The sequence below is a fragment of the Triturus cristatus genome, chromosome 6, assembly GCF_964204655.1.
Source record: "Triturus cristatus chromosome 6, aTriCri1.1, whole genome shotgun sequence".
NCBI classification, from domain to species: domain Eukaryota; kingdom Metazoa; phylum Chordata; class Amphibia; order Caudata; family Salamandridae; genus Triturus; species Triturus cristatus.
In genome coordinates this window covers 377,555,445-377,578,626 of record NC_140589.1, presented here as the reverse complement: position 1 = coordinate 377,578,626, position 23,182 = coordinate 377,555,445, and the positions used below count along the sequence as shown (strand labels likewise).

At 44.2% G+C, this 23,182-nt stretch overlaps 1 protein-coding gene across 3 annotated transcripts in view; it reads right to left on the bottom strand.

Annotated features, from left to right (window-relative positions):
* LOC146817191 (ribonuclease H1-like) overlaps window positions 1-23,182 on the bottom strand; it is a 511,274-nt gene that overhangs the window by 449,993 nt on the left and 38,099 nt on the right. For all 3 annotated transcript variants that reach the window (XM_085610765.1, XM_085610769.1, XM_085610767.1), the window contains exon 2: window positions 13,169-13,290. In XM_085610765.1, coding sequence (XP_085466891.1) covers window positions 13,169-13,290 — 122 coding nt within the window. The remainder of the gene's footprint in view (window positions 1-13,168; window positions 13,291-23,182) is intronic.

The window sequence follows — 23,182 nt, the reverse complement described above, 5'->3', positions numbered from 1 at the left end:
GTCTTGTTACCCACTTTAGTCATGTTGCAGCTTTAGAGACACATTTGATCGCAGGTCCTATGAACGTGTATCATGTAAATAATACCATTCACAGCCCAAAGGAATATGCGGGATACATTGTGAATTATAAATCCATACTGCACGATGCTTGTGCAACCCTTGGCCCTGCACCCGCTGGCAAACTTAAACCAGCCACTTCTGGGAAACAACATATAAAGATAATAACGAGTACTGGCAAGTCCACGGTGCTGCAATGCACGGACTGAAAAACGGCGGGGTACGGAAAGCCTGTTTCGACATTTATGCGTAAAACAAATAAGCCACAAACCCCACAGTATATACACTATGGTCAGACAAATATTAAATAACCCACTGGTGAGTGAGTGCTTTTACCTGAAAGGTGCCTTGAAACGCCGAACAACAAGGAAGAGGCGACCCCACATGCCGCTCCGATAAAATGGACGAATCTTCCGACGCTAAAAACAAAAACAAACACGCCCACCACGTGTAAAAGGGGCTGAAAGGGGCGGGGCTTCAAAAAAAGCGAAAGAATCGAAAAACACGCCCACGATTCCGAAAAAGACGGGGCTTTTTTGGAGACACAAAGCTCTTCTCCAATGGCTGACCAGCATTTAAGAGGCCAGCCAATGGAGAAGAGGGAAAAAAAGGGGCGGGTTAAAGCCCCACTCCTAAAACATTAAATCTCGCGAGCGAGACTGCGCAAGCGCAGCCTTCGCTAGCCGAGACCTAAAAAGGTGTTCTAGACAAGAGCACCAAATTAAGTGAAACATACAACACCCCGGTGTGTGATGTTATTGTTAGACGTGTTACAACATCTCTGCTATACAAAGAGATGGCAGAGTTAATATGGCGATACCTAATAGACAGGAAGTAATTTCCCAAATGAAGAGAAAATCTTTCTTTAAAAGGCCGAATTCTAGAGAGCTATCCATTAACCTTTGTATTTGTACATGAAATCCATTTAATGCCCGAGGATATGCATAGCCATTTTATTAATTCATTAAAAAAAGAAATTCAAAACTGAAACCACTTTTGGGTACAAAGATGAAGAGGCAATTCAAGCCGGATCCATTTAGAAAAACAAAAGGCTGCTATTATTGTTGAATGGTGAACTAGAACACAGACCTACAATGCTGGCAAGTGAACAAAAGCATTTTTTTATCATCATTTTTTTTTTTAAACATTCTTACCTACCTAATAACATTACAGGCACCCGGCTATTGGATGGGTATTTTAATATAGCACTTGACACAGAGTACTATCCTTTGAACTACACACAGCATGGCTCCACCCAGTATGTTTAGTAATGTACCCCAAAATAGGGCTGGGTAGTCACCTAACCTTTCACCTATATTTTCCCTGCCATTGTACTACATAATGGTTATTGATATTGACCTTTAACCTTGTTAAGGTACTGTATTAATGTCGTGTGGGGTTCCCAGAAAACTAGCCTTATTTATTATACATGAGGATTCTCAGAATCACAGCAGGATTACCATCTTCTGCATAATAACTATGTATAATGGTCATCCCTTTCGTCATCCTCGGCCGACATAACACAGCAAGGTAGAGCCCCTGAGGGTACCTTTTGGGTATATATATATATACACACACCATATCTTTGCTGGGGCTGGCAGAGGAGAAAATCTTCCTTGCTGACACACGGACAAGAGACATTGAGGTTCCTGCATGCAGACACTCCAGCTCGCAGTGGTCTGACATCCCTTGCGCGGTGTCCATCTCGAGACCAAGACGGGGTCTCACAGTCTCTTACTTCAGGTAATGGGGTCGGCTTCAGCCTAGGGGAATTCTTGCCTCTACACCTACATATAGGCTATGTACACTTAGTGTATCTAGTTAGGGTTGCATCGTAGGAGTATGTATTATTACTGTCATGTATTTTTATACTTGCCTGTATTCGTTGTTTTAGCATTTACCCTATTGGTGCTTATAATCATTTATATTTGTTTATTCTTCATGGTTGTGTCAGCACACCTATTTTACACTAGAATGACGCTGGTTCAATAAATACTTATTAAAAACGTCCCCACCGTTTATTCTGTGCATCTCTCTGAGACAAAGTGAGCACGAGTGATTGAGCAAAAGGTACTGTTCTGTTTCCATGATCCCTGAACGGACAGGGTTGTCATGTTCGATAGTTGCCAAGAACTATTCTCTCCTTGGTAAGAGGAGTTTATAGTGGCACTGTGAGCTAGCTGGCATACAGGCAAACATACCCAGTGGAGGTGTCTGGAATCACTCTGGACACCAATCCAACAGTCTATGTTGTCTAAATAAGTAGATCCTATATAGGTTTATAGAAACTACACGACACACCGTTTCCCTCACTGATGAACACAATTCAAGACTTGAACCTGGCAGATATATGGAGATGCCACCATGGAACAGAAAGTGCTTATACCCTTTATTCGAATGTTCATCATAAGTCACCTAGAATTGACAAACTCTTTAGCCCAGAACTCCACTCTCAACTTAATGCCTGCTAGCCATAGAGGCAAACAGTTACTCCTTGATCAACCCCCACTAACTGAACACAGTCAACTAACTATAGAGAAAACCTTTCCAAGCAAGCAATGGTGAATGAATGGAACAGCATTCATAGATCCAATGAGACAATTGTGGAAGCTTTAGATGATATTTCAAAGACAATGATGGAGACAACAACTCTATCCACAAGGTGGAACACTGCAAAACCCATCATGAAGGGGGCAACAGACTATTCATGCTACTAAATTCTTTACGCTGGACTAATCCAGAAAAGGTGACTTATACTAGCAAATCACAAAATTAAAAGTATTGCATCAATGCATTTGAACAAGCAAAACACAAACAAAATGCTCAGAACCAAGTAGCTATACTATCAAAAAGGAGAAAAGGTAAATGAACTATTGGCAACAAAATTGAAAGCTAACCAAAATCAAAAACACAATCAAACAGATTGAGGCAAAGGATGGAACAATAAAAAGGTCATCTGAAGAATAGTTCAGGGAATTCTGAATTCTAAATAAATCTTTACAGGGCAGGGGAAACCAAAGAAACAGTCGAAGACTACTATCTATGAAATATCAGTTTTACCGAAATACCACCTCATAAAGTAAAACGTTTAGAAGAATCTCTAGCACCACAAGAATTACCAGAAGCCATAAATAAAATTACTGGTCCAAATGATTTTATCCCATTATTTTATAAAGCCTTTAAATACTTGTTAATTCTGTGAGGTATTCTGCTAACAACTTCTTGTCTTAAAGATAAGTGACCAAAACCATAATGGAGTCTGAAACCATTTTGATGTTGAAACCCAAAAAAAGACGCTACAAAGTATAGGTTATATAGGGCTAAAGCTCTACCAATGCACATAAAACTCTAAAGTAAATGTATGGCCCCATATAATACACCTGGCACAGTCAAGCTTTATAAAAATCGACAACCCATGGGTAATATCAGACTTACCCTCAGTCTAAATAAGGTTATGGCCTACTTAAAAATCTCAAATGCACTTTCTCTCGCTTGACATGAAGTAGGCATTTCGTCAGAATGGATGAACATTTTTTACAAAGACACTGGAACAGACTAATTTAGCCCAAATATAATAATACACATTATGGCATACTATGCCAATTCATCAAAACATAAATGCAAGTCCTTGTATCACTTGTTTACACACCAATCTATAAAGTCACCCAATTTGTGAATGATACATCCGTTTTCATTACTAATTAACTAACATAACTACAGGCACGGATTCTGGAGCTCGACAGATTTGCAAAAGTATCAGGGTTCAAAGTCAATTATTCTAATTTTTTGGGAGTGGGCATTTCAATAATTACAGAGAAAATATTGTCAAATTAGATTAATTAGGATTCCTAAGACACCTGTTAAATTATAGGAGTCAATTATCCTTCTTGCTTTAAACAACCTATACAAAGATTTATATAGATGGGTTAAATAAAATCTAAATCTCCTTGTTTCACCAAATTAACAGCATCAAAATAAATGTCAACCGGAGGCTGCTCCAGAGGCTGCTGTACTGCTGAAGTTCCAACAACAAAAATGTATTCAAGCCGCCCTCACCTGGGGACATAAAACTCCTAGGGTTTCTACAGCAACACTTTATAAAGATAAATATGAGGGTGACCGAGTCTTTTCTAATATTGAGGGATATGTACACACCACGCAACTGTTACCACTAACGCAACTTAAAATTCAAACATCAAGAAACTTGGAGTATAAGTGGGAAAGACTATCAATATAGCAATATATGTATTTGCCAGGCTGCCCAGATGAATTAAAGATGACAAATAACTGTGATTGACCAAAACATTGGTATATCACAGGAACACAGCGGTCTAAAGAGGAGTTGTGCCAAAGATATATCCCTCATCTATACTACATAATCCAGATTCAACCCTCGGTTATTCAGTAAAGAGTGTTCAGCAAGTGGTTTCATGACAGTTAAGGTACACTAGGTGACATATGAAAATGGTAAACTCACAAGTCTCCCCTTGACTACTCAGAAATGGCAGATGAATCACTAAGCTGTTTATAAATATAATCAAATGGCCCTCTGGGTGGGACAAAGAGACAGGAAAGGTACTGGGGAAAGAATTCTAACAATCTTTAATTTTATAAAACAAAAACACTTCCATACACAACCAAATGGAACACTGAACTAGAGCTAGAAAAAGAAGACGAACTGTGGTTAAAAGCATGTTCTAGAAAATAAATCGGGTGCAAAATCTTTTTAGCAAATGGGGAAATTAATTCATTGCATATTTTGAGTTCACATACAAGTCGTAGAAGTCCAATTCTTTCGGATCTTACTTGATCTTAATTCATATTTTTGATCTAGGAAGATACGAAAGAACTGGATTTGCGTGAAAACATAGGGGCTCCACATAAGCAATGAATAGGAGTTTCCCCATCTGCTAAAATGTTTCTACGCTGAATAACATCAGAATAAATTGATGTCCTTGGTGGCAACAGTGTCAGGCCTTTCTTTGCTACCCATTTTTCTTTTTGTAAATTAGAGTGTTTAGGTGGAACTTAACCCCACTATGTTTTTTTTTTATTTAAGTTTTTATTAACCAAGTTGGCAATAAATACAGACAGTCAAATCAATGTTGTTAGTGACACTGTGCGTACATCATAAACATTTGTGCAATTACACTAGTACAGTTGTAAACATAACAGTTTTCTGCTCCACAATACATAAATATCGGAGTCTGGAGTGATAAAGTAGAAGACATTCCCACATGGTCAAGAGGTAGCCATATCTAATCTCTGCCTCCTAGTAAGTTACCCCGCCCCCGCCCATTGTGAATCCATTGTGGTAGCTGCGTCTGTCTTGTGTGTAGAGTGTAAGGACACTGGCAGAAAAGGTATGGTGTACAAGCAACCGGGTTGGCCGGTGCTTGAAGGGGTTAAGGGTCTTTCTCTCTGCTCAGCTGGAGCCCCTGCCGTGATGTCCGACTGTCGGAGGTAAGCTCTAAATGGCTCCCAAATACTGTCAGGGTGGGATCTAGGCGGCATCAGCCCCTAAAAGTTATCCAGTGGTTTGTGACAGTATGCACTGTCCCTGAGCCAGTCCTGTACCCGTGGAGCCCGAAGCCGTCCCCAGTTCATTGCGACCCTGCGTTTCCCAAGCAGCAGCATCAGTGCAACGAGTCTGCTGACCGCACGGTCCACCTCCGCCACATGGCCCAGCAGCGGGGTAGGAGTTAATGGTGTGTCTATCATGGCCCCAATGGTGTGTAATACCTCCTCCCAGTATCTGAAGATGGCTGGGCAGTCTCATGCCAGGTGTATAAAGTACGCCGCAGGCAAACGGCATCTCTTGCAACGATAGTCTAGGGCAAACCCCATGCGGTGTGTTTGTACAGGTGGTCTATAGATGTGGTGTAATAATTTGGAATAGATTAATCGCAACCTGTAGTTGGGCAATAGGAATTCCAGCTGGCCGCAACAGAATGCCCACGGTTTACCTGTAAGAGGCAGTTGAAATCTGCATCCCCGTGCGAGCGTTGCAGGCGCCGACTGCTGCATACGGTTGTACAATGATGTGATTAGTTTCCTTGCTGAGTTAGTTTTATAGATGTGTTGCAATGATGCGAAGGCCTGTGGGGGTTTTGGGGCGTTTCGAATGTCGCTCTGCAAGTTGCGCGCAGTTGGTAGTAAAGGAATTTTGTCAAGGGGGTTATTTTTAGGGGGTCCTGAACTGGAGAGTCGAGAAAAGTGTTGTTTGGAAATAGATACGCAAAGATTTCAATACCTACAGGTGGAGACGTCACATGTCCTAGCCCGCCAGTGAAGGCTGGTTGGCTGAGCGTCAATATACCGATACGGGAGCCCAATACATACGGAGACTAAAATTGGGTGATCTATGGGATTCCCCTAACAGGTAAATAGTCAACATTTTGAGCCTTATGTGTATTAAAGCTAATAAGAACAGTGGATCTGAGGGGTGTATGCCCTCCCAAACTGGACAATGTTCACATGCATATAAAAGAAGTTCAGATGATGGTAAATTTTACTAATCATGGTCACTTAGCCCGGGCATCGGAATCATCATGCGAGGGCACATTTTGCTCTGGTTTGGACTGTACCTGCTTCTTGGCAAACTTGAGGGCCTGATTCGGGTCTGTGAAGTGATGTGTTTTCCCACCTTGCGTAATGCGCAATTTAGCAGGGTGCAACATAGCGTATTTCAGGTTTGCCTGCTGCAGCAATCTTTTGGCTACCTGTACCGCCACAGTAAAGTCCACGAAGAAGGATATGAGATCTCCTCCATGCTGGATATGGCCACTCTCCCTGGCCACGTGGAACACTGTATCACAGTCTTTATAATTCAATAGCTGGGCCACTATTGGTCGGGGTGGCGCCCCCGGGGGGTGGGGGGGGGGGGGGGGGGGGGTGGAGGGGGACGCAGTCCCCGTGTCCTGTGAGCTCCCTCATTGATGAAGACTGGGGACAGATCTGTACCAAAAAGATCACGTAATAATTTTTCGACAAAGTCATCCATGCGCGAAATAGCTGTGGACTCTGGTACTCCAGTAATTCGAAGGTTGTTTCTTCTCGAGTGAGCTTCGAGGTCCTCGTTTTTCTGTTTGATGAGATTCAGGACTTTGTCCATTCGCAGGAGATGTTCAGATGTAGTGGCCTGAGCATAGTCCGATTCACTCACTCTCGTTTCCAGATGGTCCAGGCGAGAGTCATGAGCGTCCACCCTTGTCTTCACCTTGTCCAGATGCGCCGTGAGAAGGCCCAGTTTAACATCAATGGTTCTTAGGCCAGCTTGAACTCCAACATGATCTCTCTGAGCTCCTGGTCATGATCTCCAGTCTCCCCGGGCAATTGAGAGGTGGCCGTAGCATCTTCCTCGGGTTTCATCAGTTTGGTGGCACCTTTTGTCTTGTAGGGGAGTTTAGACTGTCGCCCTTCTAGTTTCCCTATATTATAAGTGAGTGGTTGCCGCCAGCAGGCTCCCAATGTGGGAGAAAATGGAGCAGAGAAGGGCCGGCGACTGGTGCAGTATCTTCTAGCTGGGGCTGTAGAGCCCGGCGACTGATGTTCTCTCTGCTCTTCCCCAAGCACGTGCTGGGTGCCCGGGTGCATATACATGGAGGGACGGGAGGCGCAAAGCGCACCAAGTGTCCGAGTATGTTGCAGAATGCCCGCCTGTGGTCTTCTCCCAGTTAGTTGGCACGTAGAGTATAGCATGCCCCTTCGCGATTCTGGCCAGTGTGTCTGCATGGTCAGCACAGTGATTCTGCGGGCCTCAGCTATGTGTTCCCCTCAGGCTGTGGTTCACGCCGCTGGAACTGGTCCACTACTTCCCTTACGCCACCCGGAGTGCCACCCAGGGGCGATCTTAGGAGCCGTTGAAGGGAGGAGGGATCCCACATGCAGCACCAGGTACTGTCCGGCTGTCTCTGTGGCACCGGGGAGAGAGGGGGGACTCCTTGTAGCGATGGACGCCCCAAGCGTGATCAGTCTAGCCACTTGTGGCCTTCTTCCCAATCAGGTGATGTGTTGTTTGTAGCGCTCACCTCACCATAGTACACAGTTCCATGCAGTCGCTTGGATGTGGGGGTCCAGGTTTTATAGCTCCCTTAAAGGATGAAATGTAGCTCCCCCGCATCTTGCAGTCTGGGGAACCTCTGGTCCAAAATCAGGGGCACGCCTCAAGTCCCTTCTTAAGCAGCGTTGCTGTACTTCGCCTTGCCCCCGCCCGCCCAGGGGTATGCTGCGTGATGCCAGGCCTAGCTGAAGCCCCTTTCTGCCGGGTCGCATCGGCACCGCTAGCCCCTCCCCACCCCTGCGGTGTGTCATGCCGGTCCCGGTCCTGTGCGGCCTTCCTACCTCTGCCACTGGAGTTGGCCCTCCGCCGCTGGGGGTCACGTCTGGGCACCTGGTTTCTGCACTTAGCCGCCATGGTGGGATCAGCCGCGGGTTCAGCGCCCGCTGTGTCCGCCGGCCCCAGCCTTCCAAGGCCCTAGCTGTTCTGCCGATAGTCTCCAGTTCACGGCCACACCCAGGTCCGGGCCGTACGCAGGTCCCAGCGGGTCAGCACATTCGGCCCCTGGGCACCTGTAATCTCCGATATGTGCCTCTCTCCCGGGCAGATGGCATCCAAATTGTGTGCTGGGTTAAATGTGTACCACGTCACCGCTGGATAGGCTCCCAGTGCATATGGTTAAAGCAGGACTCTGTGCTCAGCCGGCAGATCTGGCGCGCTACGTGGCGAAGCCACGCCTCCAAACACCAGTATGTTTGCATGCAATGATTGGCACCTCCCAGACATGCCGATGATCGAGGCAATTGCTCAAATTTTGCAGTCCTGTACGAAAATACGAACATTTTGGAAGCAGGACTCTTAAGATTAAAATTATAGCAGCAATTGATTTAAAACTTAGTACACTCACATTGCTTTTTGTAAAGACGGAGGATGAATCAAAATATCAAACACATGAACAAGGAAAAATATTTGCCCACATGCTGTCGGCAGCTTGGCTCACTGTCGCCCACACTTGGAAGTTACCAATCACACCTTCAATTAATATGTGGTGGACTAAAATGTGGTTATTATAAGCCACAGAAAAATTTGCTGTTATTATCCAAACAAATCTAGCACTATTTTTATAAAGACATTGGGAAACAATATAGCAGGTCTAAGCAGTATGTCTATTGTTCTTCATAGGTCGGGCATACATAGACAACATTCATCCCAACACAAATGTTGATGAAATACGTTTAATCGTTTAATATTGCCTCAAAAAATATTGTGCTCTGTCTGCAATCTGTACCTGTCAAAAAACTTGAAATTTGGTGGGGGGGAAAAACCCCAGAAATTGCTAATATACAGCTACACCCAGTGGACCATTTCTTAGTTAAGGCAAAAATAAAGAGTGATATACATGTTAATAGTGGAATAAGGAATCCCTTGCATCCTCCCTTCCTAGACCCACTGTGAGAAAGTGCCATCTTTCTTGCATGGTATGCCCCCACTTTTTTGCTGAATGTACTTTGAGTGTGCCCTGGACTCCTGCCAATCAGGTGCCCAGGGCCTATGTTCCTTCCCTAAAACCTAAAACCCAAATTGGCAAACCCTGGCCACATGTCAACCCCTAGTAAATGGTACCCTAGGTACCCAGGGCCTTGTGACCAGGAAAGGCCTCTAAGGGCTGCAGCACTTATTGTCCCACCCTTAGAGGCACTGTACCCTAACACAAACACACTGCCCTTGCAGGCTGAGTGTCTGGGTACAAGACAAAACAAAGAGTTGACATGGCACACATCCCTGTGTGCCATGCCCACAACCTACCCTGCCCTGGCATATATCAGCCACCCCTCCAGCTGGGTGCCCTATGCCAGTGATGTAGGAACAGGAGCATGAGCCCTGTGCCCCTACAGTACCCAGGTTCATTCCTGGGCACTGTAAGTGCAGTGCTGCCCTTTAAGAGTATATGGTGCTGGGAGCTAGTCAAACCCGAACTCCACAGCACCATAATGGCAACACTAAAGACTGAGAAGTTTGGTATCAAACTTCTCTACACATTAAACCCACACTGATGCCAGTGTGGGATTTAATGTACAAAGCACTACAGAGGGCATCTTAGAGATGCCCCCTGAAACCTAACCTACAATCCACGTCTTGTCTGAGAGGCTACCTAGGCTGCCACACAGCAGACATGTTGCTGGACCCCTTGGTGGAGAGCCCCCTCTCTCCTGGGGCTGCAACAATGCACATCCTGGGCGAGGTGCTAGGTCTCCTCCCCAGGATGGGCAGGGGGAAGCTTCAAAAGGCATGCCGCCTTTGTGAGCTTCTCCAGGCCACTTGCTGTACTCAGCAACTGGCCCCCACCGGTTCTGACCCCCACTCTGGCGGAAAGACTGGCCAGAAACTCCAAGTAAGGACAGGGGATGTGCCAGCCCTGCCAACCCCACCCCTCAGGTGGGGGAGGCGAGGTGAAGCACATCTCCGGGCCCTCGCCATTTTGAAGATGGGGAGCCCTACCCAATCAGGACTAGGCCACTGCCATCCCCCCACAGGAGAGTGGCAGGATAGGGGGTGTACCCACCCCAGGACAGGGACCCAGTGGTCCCTGCATTTTACCTACCTGTAACGCCCCTAAATTTAGTATTGAGGGGCACCCTGAACCCTTCTTCCTCAGATTCCAGATCCTAAAACAGCAAAGAAGATCAAGAAGAAAGAAGACCTGCCGTGCAGCTGCTAAGAAGAGGAAGACATCAACTGCTTTGGCCCCAGCCCTACCGGCTGTCGACCCTCGAACCTGCTCCTGCTAAATCCCGGCACCTCCTGTGGCCAGCAACCTCACAAACCCCGGAGGACCTGGCTACCTTGCAACTCTGAGCACCTGGGACTCCCACGAGCAATGGCTCTGCTCAAAGCAAATATCTAACCCCTGGCATCAGCCCGGAACCGCGAACCCTGCACACTCTGCACCCACCAGGCCTGGCCTGTGCCAGAGTGGACAAAGACCCCGAGGACGTCCCCCCAGCGACTGTGACCCCGAATCCGGCACACAAGGACCCACCTCAACGCTCCTGGCAATGCCTGCAGCCTCAGAACCGGGGACACCCCCAACAGCGATCAACAGTGGGTAAGATTTCCCGACACCAAAAGGCACCCCTGCACCCGGCGGCCTGCGGCCCCCTGTGCCAGACTCTTGGGTACCTACCTATCCTCCAACTACCCAACTTACCTCTCAAAGTGGTGGTGGCACCTGAAGAATCTTCGTCCCCGAGCTTGCAGCCTTTGTTCGTCCTTGAGCTTTTCCATAGCAATCCATTGGGCGTCCGAAGACTCAAAAGCACCCTGCACCCAGCCGCCCGAGTGTCCCTGGCAGTGTAACTTCTACTCCTACCTATTTCCTCATTTGCCCTGAGCAAGTGACCAGGAGCCCAGCTCCCACAGCCGCGTGGCCTGCTAGTCAGCAGCCACCAACCAAGGATAACCTGCCTCCTATAGGAGAACATTGGGCCTAACTCACTCTGCACCCGGCCGCCCCAGTGCCGCTGAGGGTGTAACAACTGTACTTACCTGACCCTGAGTCTATGCCTAGAACCTTAACGCTGCCAGTCGAGTACTTACCCAAAATCTGATAACTCACTTTTCTTCCATAGGGTAACATTGACTGGTTTCTCTTGAAAGTTCTTCTAAGTGTGGAGTTTCTAAACTTTAAAATATTCACCTAAAAATCAACCGAGTAACGATAACGGAAATACTCACCTGCTATTAGGAGATATCCCAGGGCTGGATCTTGGTGCCCAGCACTGACCCTAAAAAGTACTTACGACCGTACTTACCACTATCTCAATTTTCTCCCATAGGAAACCATGAACTGTTTTTCTGTGAAATTTCTTCTGTCGATTTTAGCAAACTACAAATATTCTTTAAAAATCGTACCAACTGTCAAAACATAATTACTTACCTGTTTTAGATAGATGCCCCAGTACTGAGCCTAGGAGCCCTGCACTGGATTACAAAAGTTACAAGAATATACTTTACCCGTAACTTGAATTTTCTGCCATAGGAAACCATTGACTGTTTTTCTGTGAAATTTCTTCTTTTCTGTGAAATTTCTTTTAAGTGTCGATTTTGCAAACTTACAAATATTCCTTAAAAATAGCCTGTGTAACTTAAACGCAGTTTCTCAACTGCTTACAGGTGGTACACTAGTACTGGATCTAGGATACAACACTGACCAAGAAAAAGTAACCATAACCCCATTTACCTGCTAAGTGAATTTCCTTCCATAGGATAACATTAGTAATTTGATTAGAAAACGTTTCTAAGTCTCAACTTTTGAAATAGAAAAATATTTCTAAAAAAATCACAACAGTAACTAAAAAGTATTTATTCACTTGTTTCCAAGAACTGTCCCAGGACTGAATCTAGGATCCAGTCCTGGAGTTAGAAAAGTAATCCTGAGAGTAATCAATTGCATATAACTTAAAATTCCCATTGAGCTCAATGTATTATTGTGTTTGACATTGTGTTGCCTATTGCAACAAACTAACTATTGCATTCCAAGTCAATTGTCTTTTGCAAAGTATATAACAAAAGCATCTCATTCTGAGAAACAATATTTTTGATACCTATTGTTGGTTCTAAAATAAAACCCATATATTTTTTTATGCAAACCATTGGCCTAGAGTTCAGTTCTTGAGTGTGTGAGACCATTTGCTGACTGAGTGTGTACAACAAATGCTTTACACTGTCCTCTGATACTGCCTTACTGCTCGACCAAGCTACCACTTTAGAGAGTAAGGTTATATCTAACTTTAGCCTCTGCCAAACCTCTGGGGACTGTGGACTCTATACACACTATACCCATTTGGGAACAGTATATATAGAGCCACTTTCCTACACCCACTCAAAGGACATTGAGCCTTATTTGGAAAAAAAAATGTTGTACTTGTTCTAAGAACCCTGTGTACTGGTCCTCCTTTTTATAGCGGTGCTGTTCGAAAGACTCAAATTATTTGATGTATACATTATGTAGTGAAGTGCAAATACTAATAAATAACAGACAATAAGAAACAAATATGTGGCTGTCTTTTTAGGACTTCAATAAATCAAAAACAGTTACTTTTAGAAAATTACCTGGTTGATCAACAGGTCGGGGGGTTTGGTCGAGTCCCACAAAGGCCCAGGCATCTTTTTCTGAAGCAAACTTTTTATACCTTGCAGATGGAAATTTATCAACCTGTGCCTTGCATTCGTCCCTGAAACACAACAGAAGTACTTAATATTTAGAGAGCATGAAAACCAGTTACTCTGTTGTGTGCTGGTAACTACTCGTCTAACAACTACTGCTTTTTTGAACCACTCAAACGTTTGTACATGAAGGAACCTATACAAGAACAAGTAGCATGTCAAAAAACAAGAGTCGTTCTATAAGCAATTCCCAAAATGTACTTATCTGGAAAGATTCCCCTGAACCATGTGCATTCTGTGACCGTATCTTCAGCAATCCACACTTTTCCCAAATCCAATCAGTACACTTCAGTAGATCTCAAAATTGCAATTGAACATTTCTTGTTAACTCAAGAAGAACTGCTTATTATCGTGTTATAAATAAAATCTTCTCTCCTATGAACAGTCAAACTGATCGCCAACTTTACAACATCTTCATTACAGCCTGTGACTTTGAAAGAACCATTTTTGTTGTATGAAAAAACAGCACTTCTATGTCAGGACCAGAGGAGAGGATTATGAGTTCATTTATTTTATTCCAAACTCCAGCAGCATTGAAAGTATCACCAATTAAAAACATTATTCTCACAAGAACTAGAATCAGTGAGAAACAGGCTAAAAGCTATACATCCTATAACAACCTGCATCAAGCTTCCTCAATCAGGAGTCCAACACCCTCCGACACATCAACAACGTAACCCATGTCCCGCTTTTCTTCCTGCTCTCGGAGCAAGTGAAGTACCTCTTATGATGTAATTTGGGCACATGCTTATTCCTTCTTCCCATTGTGGTTTTGTTTGTTGGGAAGCTACAACTGTGTACCACGGTGCGGTATTCACACGGCCTAGGGGTGCAGAAGAAAGGGCTTTGACTGCTGCCGCTCGTACACAGGAATAAAGTTGCCTCGCAGTGCTGAGTGGTCGAACATAGCTCATTGCGCTGCCATTAGGGATTTTATTTGTAAATACCCCAAGCTCAATTTTCATATCATGCGGCAGTGCCGCTTACTGTCACGATCACTACAAATAGTAAAGTAAATGTCAGCAGATATGCTTCAACAACAGGCAGCTGCAAGGTTTGTCACCTGCTGAACCCAAGTGGTGGCATGGTAACGCTGTATCAGTGCTTCTACTGCCATTCCTGCAGAGCTTTTATATACATCTCCCACGGAAGACATGGCAGTGGGCAGATTCTCATAAGTGATCAGTTAAGGACTGAGTGTCCTTCTTAGTTTTCTGAATAAGACACGTTTTTTCAATAAGGACCAATTTAAGGAACTCCTTTAGGATCCCTACTTTCTTGATGGGTCCCTCAAGGAGGCATTTTTATGTCTATTAGGAGGGGAGTATGAGCCGCCTTGCAGCCCCAGGGCAGACAATCGCCGATACTCGCATAGTCCTATCCTGAACCTCTTCATAGTTGGGAAGACCATCAGATTTCCTCAATCTCTGAACCCAAGATGGCTGAAATGTATTCATTGGGCCCTAACAAGCTATGAGTGAAATCAAATCTAGCCAGAGAGCACATCTCATGAGCATCTGCCAGATGATGTTCTCAAGCTCTCATGCCTCGCAAATACCCTACTCTCTGTACCAGAGGCTGTTGTGGCGCTAACCTCATTGATTGAAGAGGAGTTTTTGTTTGACGAAAGTTTGGAAGAAGGGACCTGTGATGAAGAAGCAGGACCCAGATGCCCATGGCAGCATATTTCACCCTGTAACTCATAACTTCAAACCTGGCACTTCCTCGTGCATTCGGATATGTTGGAGCCAGATGATTTCTATTACTCCAGATCTTCAGAGTGGTCTCTAACAGACAACGCCATTCAGTATGTGGCACAGAGGTTGGAGAAAGAAAAGAAAACCTGAAAAGGAGATCAGAGGCCGGCTGAAAGTAGAGTGCCTGCATTCATCTGGAGGGGAAGGTGGCAGCCAGTCCGGAAATCAATGATAAAATGGCTCTTTCCTATCCAAATTTTTTAGGATCCCAAGAAGGGATCCTTAGGAAACACTCTGAGACAGATTTATTCCCTCATAATTGCTAGGGGAGTCCCCCAGATTATGTGTGAAAGGGGAACTGATATGGCCTGTTTTAGTGCAGATTCACCAAGAGGCACATTGGTATAGATGGCCTTTGTGCCTGGAGGTAGATGGGGAGAGATTATACTTGCAGCAGATCGGTGGTCTGCCGAATCTATCTTCAAACAATTCTACTTTAGGTCGGTAGTGGATTCTCTGGTGACAAGTAAGCTTTAAAGTTGCACAATCTTTGCCGCTGGTCCAGACAGAGAATTGAAACTTTCTGCCATGATGACTAGGAAATTTTACATTCTATTTATTAAGGACACAGAGGTAAGGATTACCCCACCTGGCTTCTTGGCAGCGTTTTCTTAACCCAATGTACAGAATAGAGTCCAAGTATCTCTTTTGTTATATGGTATTAATGTAGATCTGCTTTGCTGCCTTGGATGAATTCAACTTTTGAGGCCAGTCTACTGAATTAGTTCATTTTAGAACACTCCGGTGCTAAACAGGATTCATGACGCGGAATCAAATGATCTGTGTCGCTACTTGGAGAAAAGAGGACCTTTTAGACAAAGTTGTAGCTGTTAAGGAGGATGGTGGCTCCAGACTGGATGAAGCTTGATACACACAGTTTTGGGACATGTAGTTTTTAGTATGCTTTTTAATGACACTTTCTCGTGAGAATAATGGTTTTATTTAAGATCTAAGGACAAAAGAAATTAAACACAAAATCCTCACCCCCATGTCCTTACTAGAATTGAAACTTTACCATGACTGCTAGGATATGATACGTTCTCTACAAAGTTTATAATCAGATAACTTAGTATTTACATCAATGCAATGCCTAGAAAGAGGCAGAGCCCCCATTCCTCCTTACCACATTTGGGCATGAAATTGAACAGTAGCAGTAATTTTCCTGCAAAACTGTCAATACTTTCAGCATGGCAGTTGTCTGCAGGACAGCAGTACTCAAAATCTTTCACTACATTACTTCCCAGCACAACTGAGTGTTCATATTTTATTTTAGGTGTCTGGTCAAGACTTCTGTGTCACAATATAAAAATACAATCAAAAGCCGCTAGCCCCAAAAAAAACAGTCCCAGTTGACTAATACATAAAACAAACCCTTCCTGGTTCAACACATTCGATCCAAAAAGCACTAGAGATTCACCCAAAGACAATTGCATGGACTTGAACTCCTTTCAAGGATAAATAAAAAGACAGGCAAGCATAATGAAGGGGCAAGACTGTTAAAAAATGAGGGGCTGTCGGGGACAACAATAAAATTTGGATGTTTCATGCATTTTTAGTGACAAAGAATTAGTGAGATTTACATGACACAGCATTAGTGGGGGGTCAAATTGTCTAGTCTAACATGTTGAAAGCAGCATAAATCCCCCTGATCTTACAGGCTGGATAAACGAAATGACCACTCCAGTATACTGTGGAAATGTGGATTTTCCTGATCAGTTATGTCCCCTATCTTGGACCCCAACGGTTCTATATGCATGTTACAAGTACATGTATGTTCCCTCCAGTTCCAGTTTCTAAGACGCAAACATATGTGTGTCTACCGTCGACATGTTCTCTGTCAGATCCGCCATCAATGGGCTGGATATTCGATTCCTAAGTATGACAGGCCACCGACTTTATATGGCTAAGTTACTTCATTTTTACAGTTCAGGCAAGTAGGCCCGATTCTGTCCTCAAGCCTTTCCCTGCTTTCTGTCTCTGACAGCTTCAGCTTGAGCTCGCATCTGTATCCATGAACTTTGTCCTACTCCCTGTGCAGCTAACGGTGCCTGCCTCGGCCAGTTTTCGCCTGTCTGCCAAGAAGTTGTATTTCACCTTCGAATTATCTATTTTGCTCTCCAGCCGATGCATTCCTGTCCAGTGATTTAGGTAAACATTTCCTTTAGCTCACAAGCAAGGGACTCAGCCTTTCCGTCCTCCTGCAAGTGATTCATAGCCCTGTTGCCATGGAAAGTTTTCTGCCCCTCGCATCTCATATAGACACTTAGACGCTTGTACACGTACACAGTCAGTATAGAATAGATTCTGTCCGAGAGTCTCTTCCTTGTGGATCACATAGTTCTTTAAACATAGGATGTTAGATATGATTTGGGATTAGGTTGACTTGACCCCCAGACTTCTCGTCTCCACATGTAGAGCTAAATGTCAAGTCCCCTTCACCCCCTAGTTGCACGTCAATTACACGTCATGCTGCCGCGCGCGCATCTATGCCAAGTATTATCTTATAGATCCACCTATGTCTGATAATTCTAACCAATCATGTTTCTTTTATTCCTTGTTACGCCTAGTTTCGATTATGTCACTGTTTTGTCACTTTTCTTATCAAATGTTACGCCTTCTACATTCGTTTCATTGTAATGTACTTATTATAAAAATACATGTCTGTTAATAAATTATTGTACTTCACTTCCTGAACCCTCGTGGTGACGGAACCTGAGGGCCGCGACTCGAGTCGGCCATTTTGAATGGAATAAAGCCCATTAGAAAACCTCTTATACCACGGATTCTGCCTCTTGTTATTTTGAGCTATTTACTTTATTTTAAGATTCCGTATGAAATTCAGTCCGGTAATATTTATTTTTATTTACCACATAATGGCGCCCGAACAGGGACACTTTCTCATCTCACGCGCCGGCGGTGCGTTGCAGGCCCGGTCTCCTGCCACAGCTGGACGGACCATAAACGCGTACCAGCAGGATTTCCTGTAAGCTCCCTCCGGTCAAGCGGGGGCGACTGAGGCTGCGATCAACCCAGACGAGGCGGTGAGAAGTGCGAAGTATCCCGACCAGAGCCTAGCTGAGAGAGCAAGATCCGAGGTATACAGAGGCCCACCAGGTTTTCCGAAATCCCGACGTCCAGAGGGTCCGATGTCCGCAGTTATCGAGTCCTGTCCATTCTCTGAGGCCTTCCGTTTCAAGGAGCTACTCGGTGAGTACCATCGCCGGGGAGGCGTGTTGACGCGCACATAGGTTGTGCCGGTCAAGACGGATTTGGGTACACAAATCCGGTCTGCACTGTTTAGCAGTGTATATGTACTGTTTAGCAGTATATCAAGTATTCCGAAGTATTCCGTTATTGTCAAGAATTCAGCGTGGTGATTAGTTAGGCAGACTGTCATCATTGTCGATCATTGTTATAATGTTAAATGTTTAATGTTTAAGGTATTCAGAAATGTCTTGCATATTGTGGTATGAATGACTGTTCATTGTTCACTGTTCATTTATGGTGTTTTTCGTATTAAGAAAATTCAAGAGTAAGTATCAGATCAGTTGTCAATATGCCGTTCTTCTCGAAGTTAAGACAGATTACTACCAGAAAAGGGGTGCTTGAAGAAGCAGTTCCTATTCCTCCTAGAGACACTCCAGGGCATTTCATGTACCATAAGCATGGCCTAGATGCCATATTGTTTCTTGATCTATGGGTAGATTATACCAGAGGATTACCGGAAAGTCAAAGGTGGCCCATAGCGGGAACCTGGGATGCAGAGTGCATCATGAAAGTGGAGGAAGAGTTATGGAAAAGAAAGGTCAGACAGTCACAGAAAGACGCTGTTGAGTTATGGCGTAAAGAATCTCATAGACGAACAGAAAAAGCACGTAGACAAGAAGAGAGGAGTAAAGAAAGTTCAAATAAAGTTCAAGAAAATCTATTAATTGAGGAAGGTATCCGAGTGAGATCAGAACAAGTAAATAGACAAAGAAATGCTCTTATGAATGGTATGTATCCCCTTCTAGCCGAAGGACTACCTAAGGCTGCTCCAGAGATACCAAAAGACTTGCCACCCCCATTATTTCCAATTAAGGTACATCCAAAGGGGCATCCCAGAACCGCAGAAGATGTTTTTCTTTCCTCATATCTAGACGATGCAGCTCCCGAGTATGCTAACGCCACACCACATAGACCGTCTGGCGGAGGGGTTCAACGTCAGGATCAGGTATCTGTCCCCGTGCAACAGCAAGTCCCGATACAAGCTTCGGCAAGCACATCTGTTTCCGCATCTGTCTCCGCAGTCGACTCTACAGGGGTATCGACACCCATAGTTGCTGTGTCACGTTCAACGAATCCATTCACACCCGACGCCCCAGATAGGGCCACGGGAGGTGCTAGCAGTACCTTCACACCACCTAGAATAAATAAACTTGTTTTTCAAGAGTCAACACATTCACGTACACCAAAATTCGTAAATGAACGTACGCTTAAGGAACTCCTTGTAAATTGTAGATATGACCCAGTGGTTGGTAAAGAGGACGAAATGGTCCTGGCATCATTACGTATCAGGCGAGCCGCAGAGTATTTAGCAAGGTTACCAGGGATGACTACGCATCTAGATAACATATATCATTTTGTTCAAACAGGACGAGATCCAGGATGTATTAACAGAGCTATGGAATTCCAGAAAGTAGAAATACAGGGGGAACTGTTACGTTTCCTCATAAACTGTGTAATCAGAAATCAAGATCGTCCGGGGGTAGACCCGAATGCAATGCTTATTCTTACAAGATGGAGTCAGAATATATCAGAAGGGAGACACGATAAGCAAAATTGTATAATAGCCATGTGCCGAAAAATACGTAAAGAAATAGAGCGTATTCATGAAGAAAGATTGGGAACAGACGAGTATGAGCAAGATGAAGTGTCCGAATCAGGGAACTCTGCAAGACAGTCAGAGACCATAGCCTATGTAGGCAGAGGAAGATCTTGTGAAAATACTAGATGTTTTTCTGATCCAATACACTCTGTATGTCCAAATAATAGCAGAACGTATCCAACGCCTGTAATAAATCTGAAATCTCCTGAACATTCGTTTCAAGCCGCAGATAAAATACTACGAGAACGAAGAGGTTACCACCTCCTCGATTCCATGGATGAGCAAGAATTAGCCAGATCAGCCGTTCACTGGATTGTTAGTCCTGAAAAATACGGTGATGAGACCGTAGCACACACGTTTTTTAACCTCAGTACAGATGAACAACGTTTAGCTGGAATATATATGATTCAGCAACTCCTCATATTATATAAGAGCCAACATGCTGACCCTGGTCCTTTACCTGATATATTAACAGAACTACTCACGAACAGATGGAGAGGTTCTAGTAACAAGCTAATTAAAGAGATATTAGTGTCACGTAAGCAGTACGTCCTTTTTGTAAATCCAGATTCTCTCTCGCTGCCCCACAGAGAAAGAGTGCCGTACTATATGGATAGACAAAATCCCCTACGAGAAGTGCACCCAATAAAAGGCGAAGACAATGAGTTTCACCGTGTATTTGTTTACACACCCATATCAAAAATGGAATTATTAGAAATGAAAAAAGTAGTACCTAGTCATGACAAAGACCCAGCGGGTTTCCACCGAGAAATTAAAGACATGTTACTGATGGGAGAGTACACCTTTCCTGATATTATGACGATATTAAAGGTGCTGTTGCCTGCTGGCATATATGAAAAACTGAAAGAAAAAGAGTGGGAAGTGGGAGACCAAAAGATAGACTGGACAGCATTAGCAGAGGAAGAAAGGGGCCGAGCCGCAGGTTCAGGGCTCGGGGATAAAGTTAAACTATTACCAGGTTTACTAGTACAGGTACTGCCACGTTTATTAACTACAAAAAAGGAAGATTGGGGTGCAATCACAGCCTGTAAACAAAAGCAAGATGAAGACACAAGCGATTATTATGCTCGATTTGAAAAATGTTTTGGTATAAATAGTGGTATAAAAGCAAGTAGTGATTCATATCCACATTTATTTGTGACAAAATTAGTGGAAAATGCATTGCCTCCAGTAAAGAATAGAATATTGAAATTCGAGAGTACCTGGCAAAGTAACACTCCGTCGCAAATGCTACAAATGTTACAGTATCATCACAATAGAATTAGGGATGAACAAGAACACGAGCATAGACGCATGAAGGATACAAAAATGAAAATGCTAGTTTCTCAGACAGTACCAGCAGATGGTCACAAAAAGGGTGTGACACATTCTGGTGATTCTGCAGTTCCTGTAAAAGGAACCTGCAATTACTGTAAACAACTAGGCCATTATGTACATGATTGTCAAGTCCTGAAACGTAATATAGCTACAGGTATTGCAAAAGAGAGACCACGATTAGTTAGACAAGATCAGAATGAACAAGGAGCTATGCAGCATGGACAGTCCATGCCAGTTCAGCAACAGTCCATGCCAGCCTCACAGCAACCCATACAGTTTGTGCCAGCTGCACCACCGTTGCCTGCTACTGCCACACAAACCACAACACGACAAATGTATCAGACTGCACAGTATGAATACCCTGAGTATCAGCGTTACGCATGAACCAGCCTAGAGAGGGAAGTTGACTTACCGCTTATCGAGATTCCTGTAGATCAAGAAGGACCTTATGTACATAGTGAATTATTAGGTCAAGATAGAAAATTCTTACTCGATACAGGGGCAAGTCGAACAACCATAAAACGTAGTGAAGTTCCAGGGGCACCCCTCTCAGGCTCTCAAAATGTTTCCCTTGGTTTTTCAGGAAAACCTATTGTTAATGAAGTATCACAGCCTCTACCACTTACGATAGGACCTTTGACACGAACTACAGATTTATTGCTTACTAAATCATGCCCAGAAAATCTGTTAGGAATTAAGACTCTGAAAGCACTAGGAGCCATAATATGTTGTTCTCCGGAAGGAGTAAGGTTGTTTTTGCGTGATTTTAAAGGTCACTATGTGTCTAGAGACATGGATCCCCGACTACAGACTTTACCAGTACATCTATGGGCACAAGGCCCTACGGATGTTGGCTGCATGAACATTACACCCTATCGAGTTACATTGAAAGCAGGAGTGGTACTACCACGAATGCGACAATACAAGTTACCGCATGATGCTGTAGTGGCTTTGTTGAAAATCATTGATGAGCTAATTGCCCAGGGAGTAGTTGTAGAAACAGACTCCAATGTATGTAATTCACCGATAATTCCGATTCTTAAACGAACTGATCCTACTGCTCCACCAGTGTACCGATTGGTTATTGATTTGCGTGAACTAAACAAGTGTATTGTACCACAATTCCCTGTGGTCCCTGATATATCATCATTGTTGACAGCAATTGATTCCGAAGCAACATTCTTTACTGTAATTGATCTCAAGAATGCTTTTTTCAGCGTCCCAATAGATCCGGAAAGCCAATACTTGTTCGGATTCAGTTTAAATGGGCGCAGCTTTAAATTCTCACGCGCTCCTCAAGGATTTACAGAAAGCCCCAGCATCTACAGCCAAGCACTGAAACGAGAACTTGACAGTATCCACATGCCAGTCAATACTGCACTGCTTCAATATGTCGATGATCTGCTGATCACCGCGAGAAGCGAGCCAGAATGTGAAAAAGCTTCTCTGACAGTTTTACATTTCCTAGCCGACAAGGGGCACAAGGTGTCCCCTTCTAAGCTGCAATTCTGTGTCCAGCGAGTTATTTATCTTGGTCACTCGCTGTCCAAGGAGGGAAGGCAGCTTACACCAGATCGCATCCAGTTAATTGCTAACATGTCAATACCCCAGACACAAAAGGAGGTGCGGGCTTTCATAGGCCTCACTTCATATTGTAGGCAGTGGATCCCTCAGTACGCATTTTTAGCAAAACCACTCATTCAGTTAACCACACAGGAGGCAGCCACATCGACTGTTCTCCCTTGGACTCAGGAACATACACAAGCTTTTGAAAGCCTAAAGGAAGCTTTATGTCAAGCACCTGTTTTAGCAACACCATGTTATAGCAAACCTTTTACACTCTTTGTTACAGAACGCGAAGGTACTGCCTTGTCAGTACTCACTCAGGATCAAGCAGGATCACGCAAGCCATGTGCTTATTTTTCCAGTACATTAGAT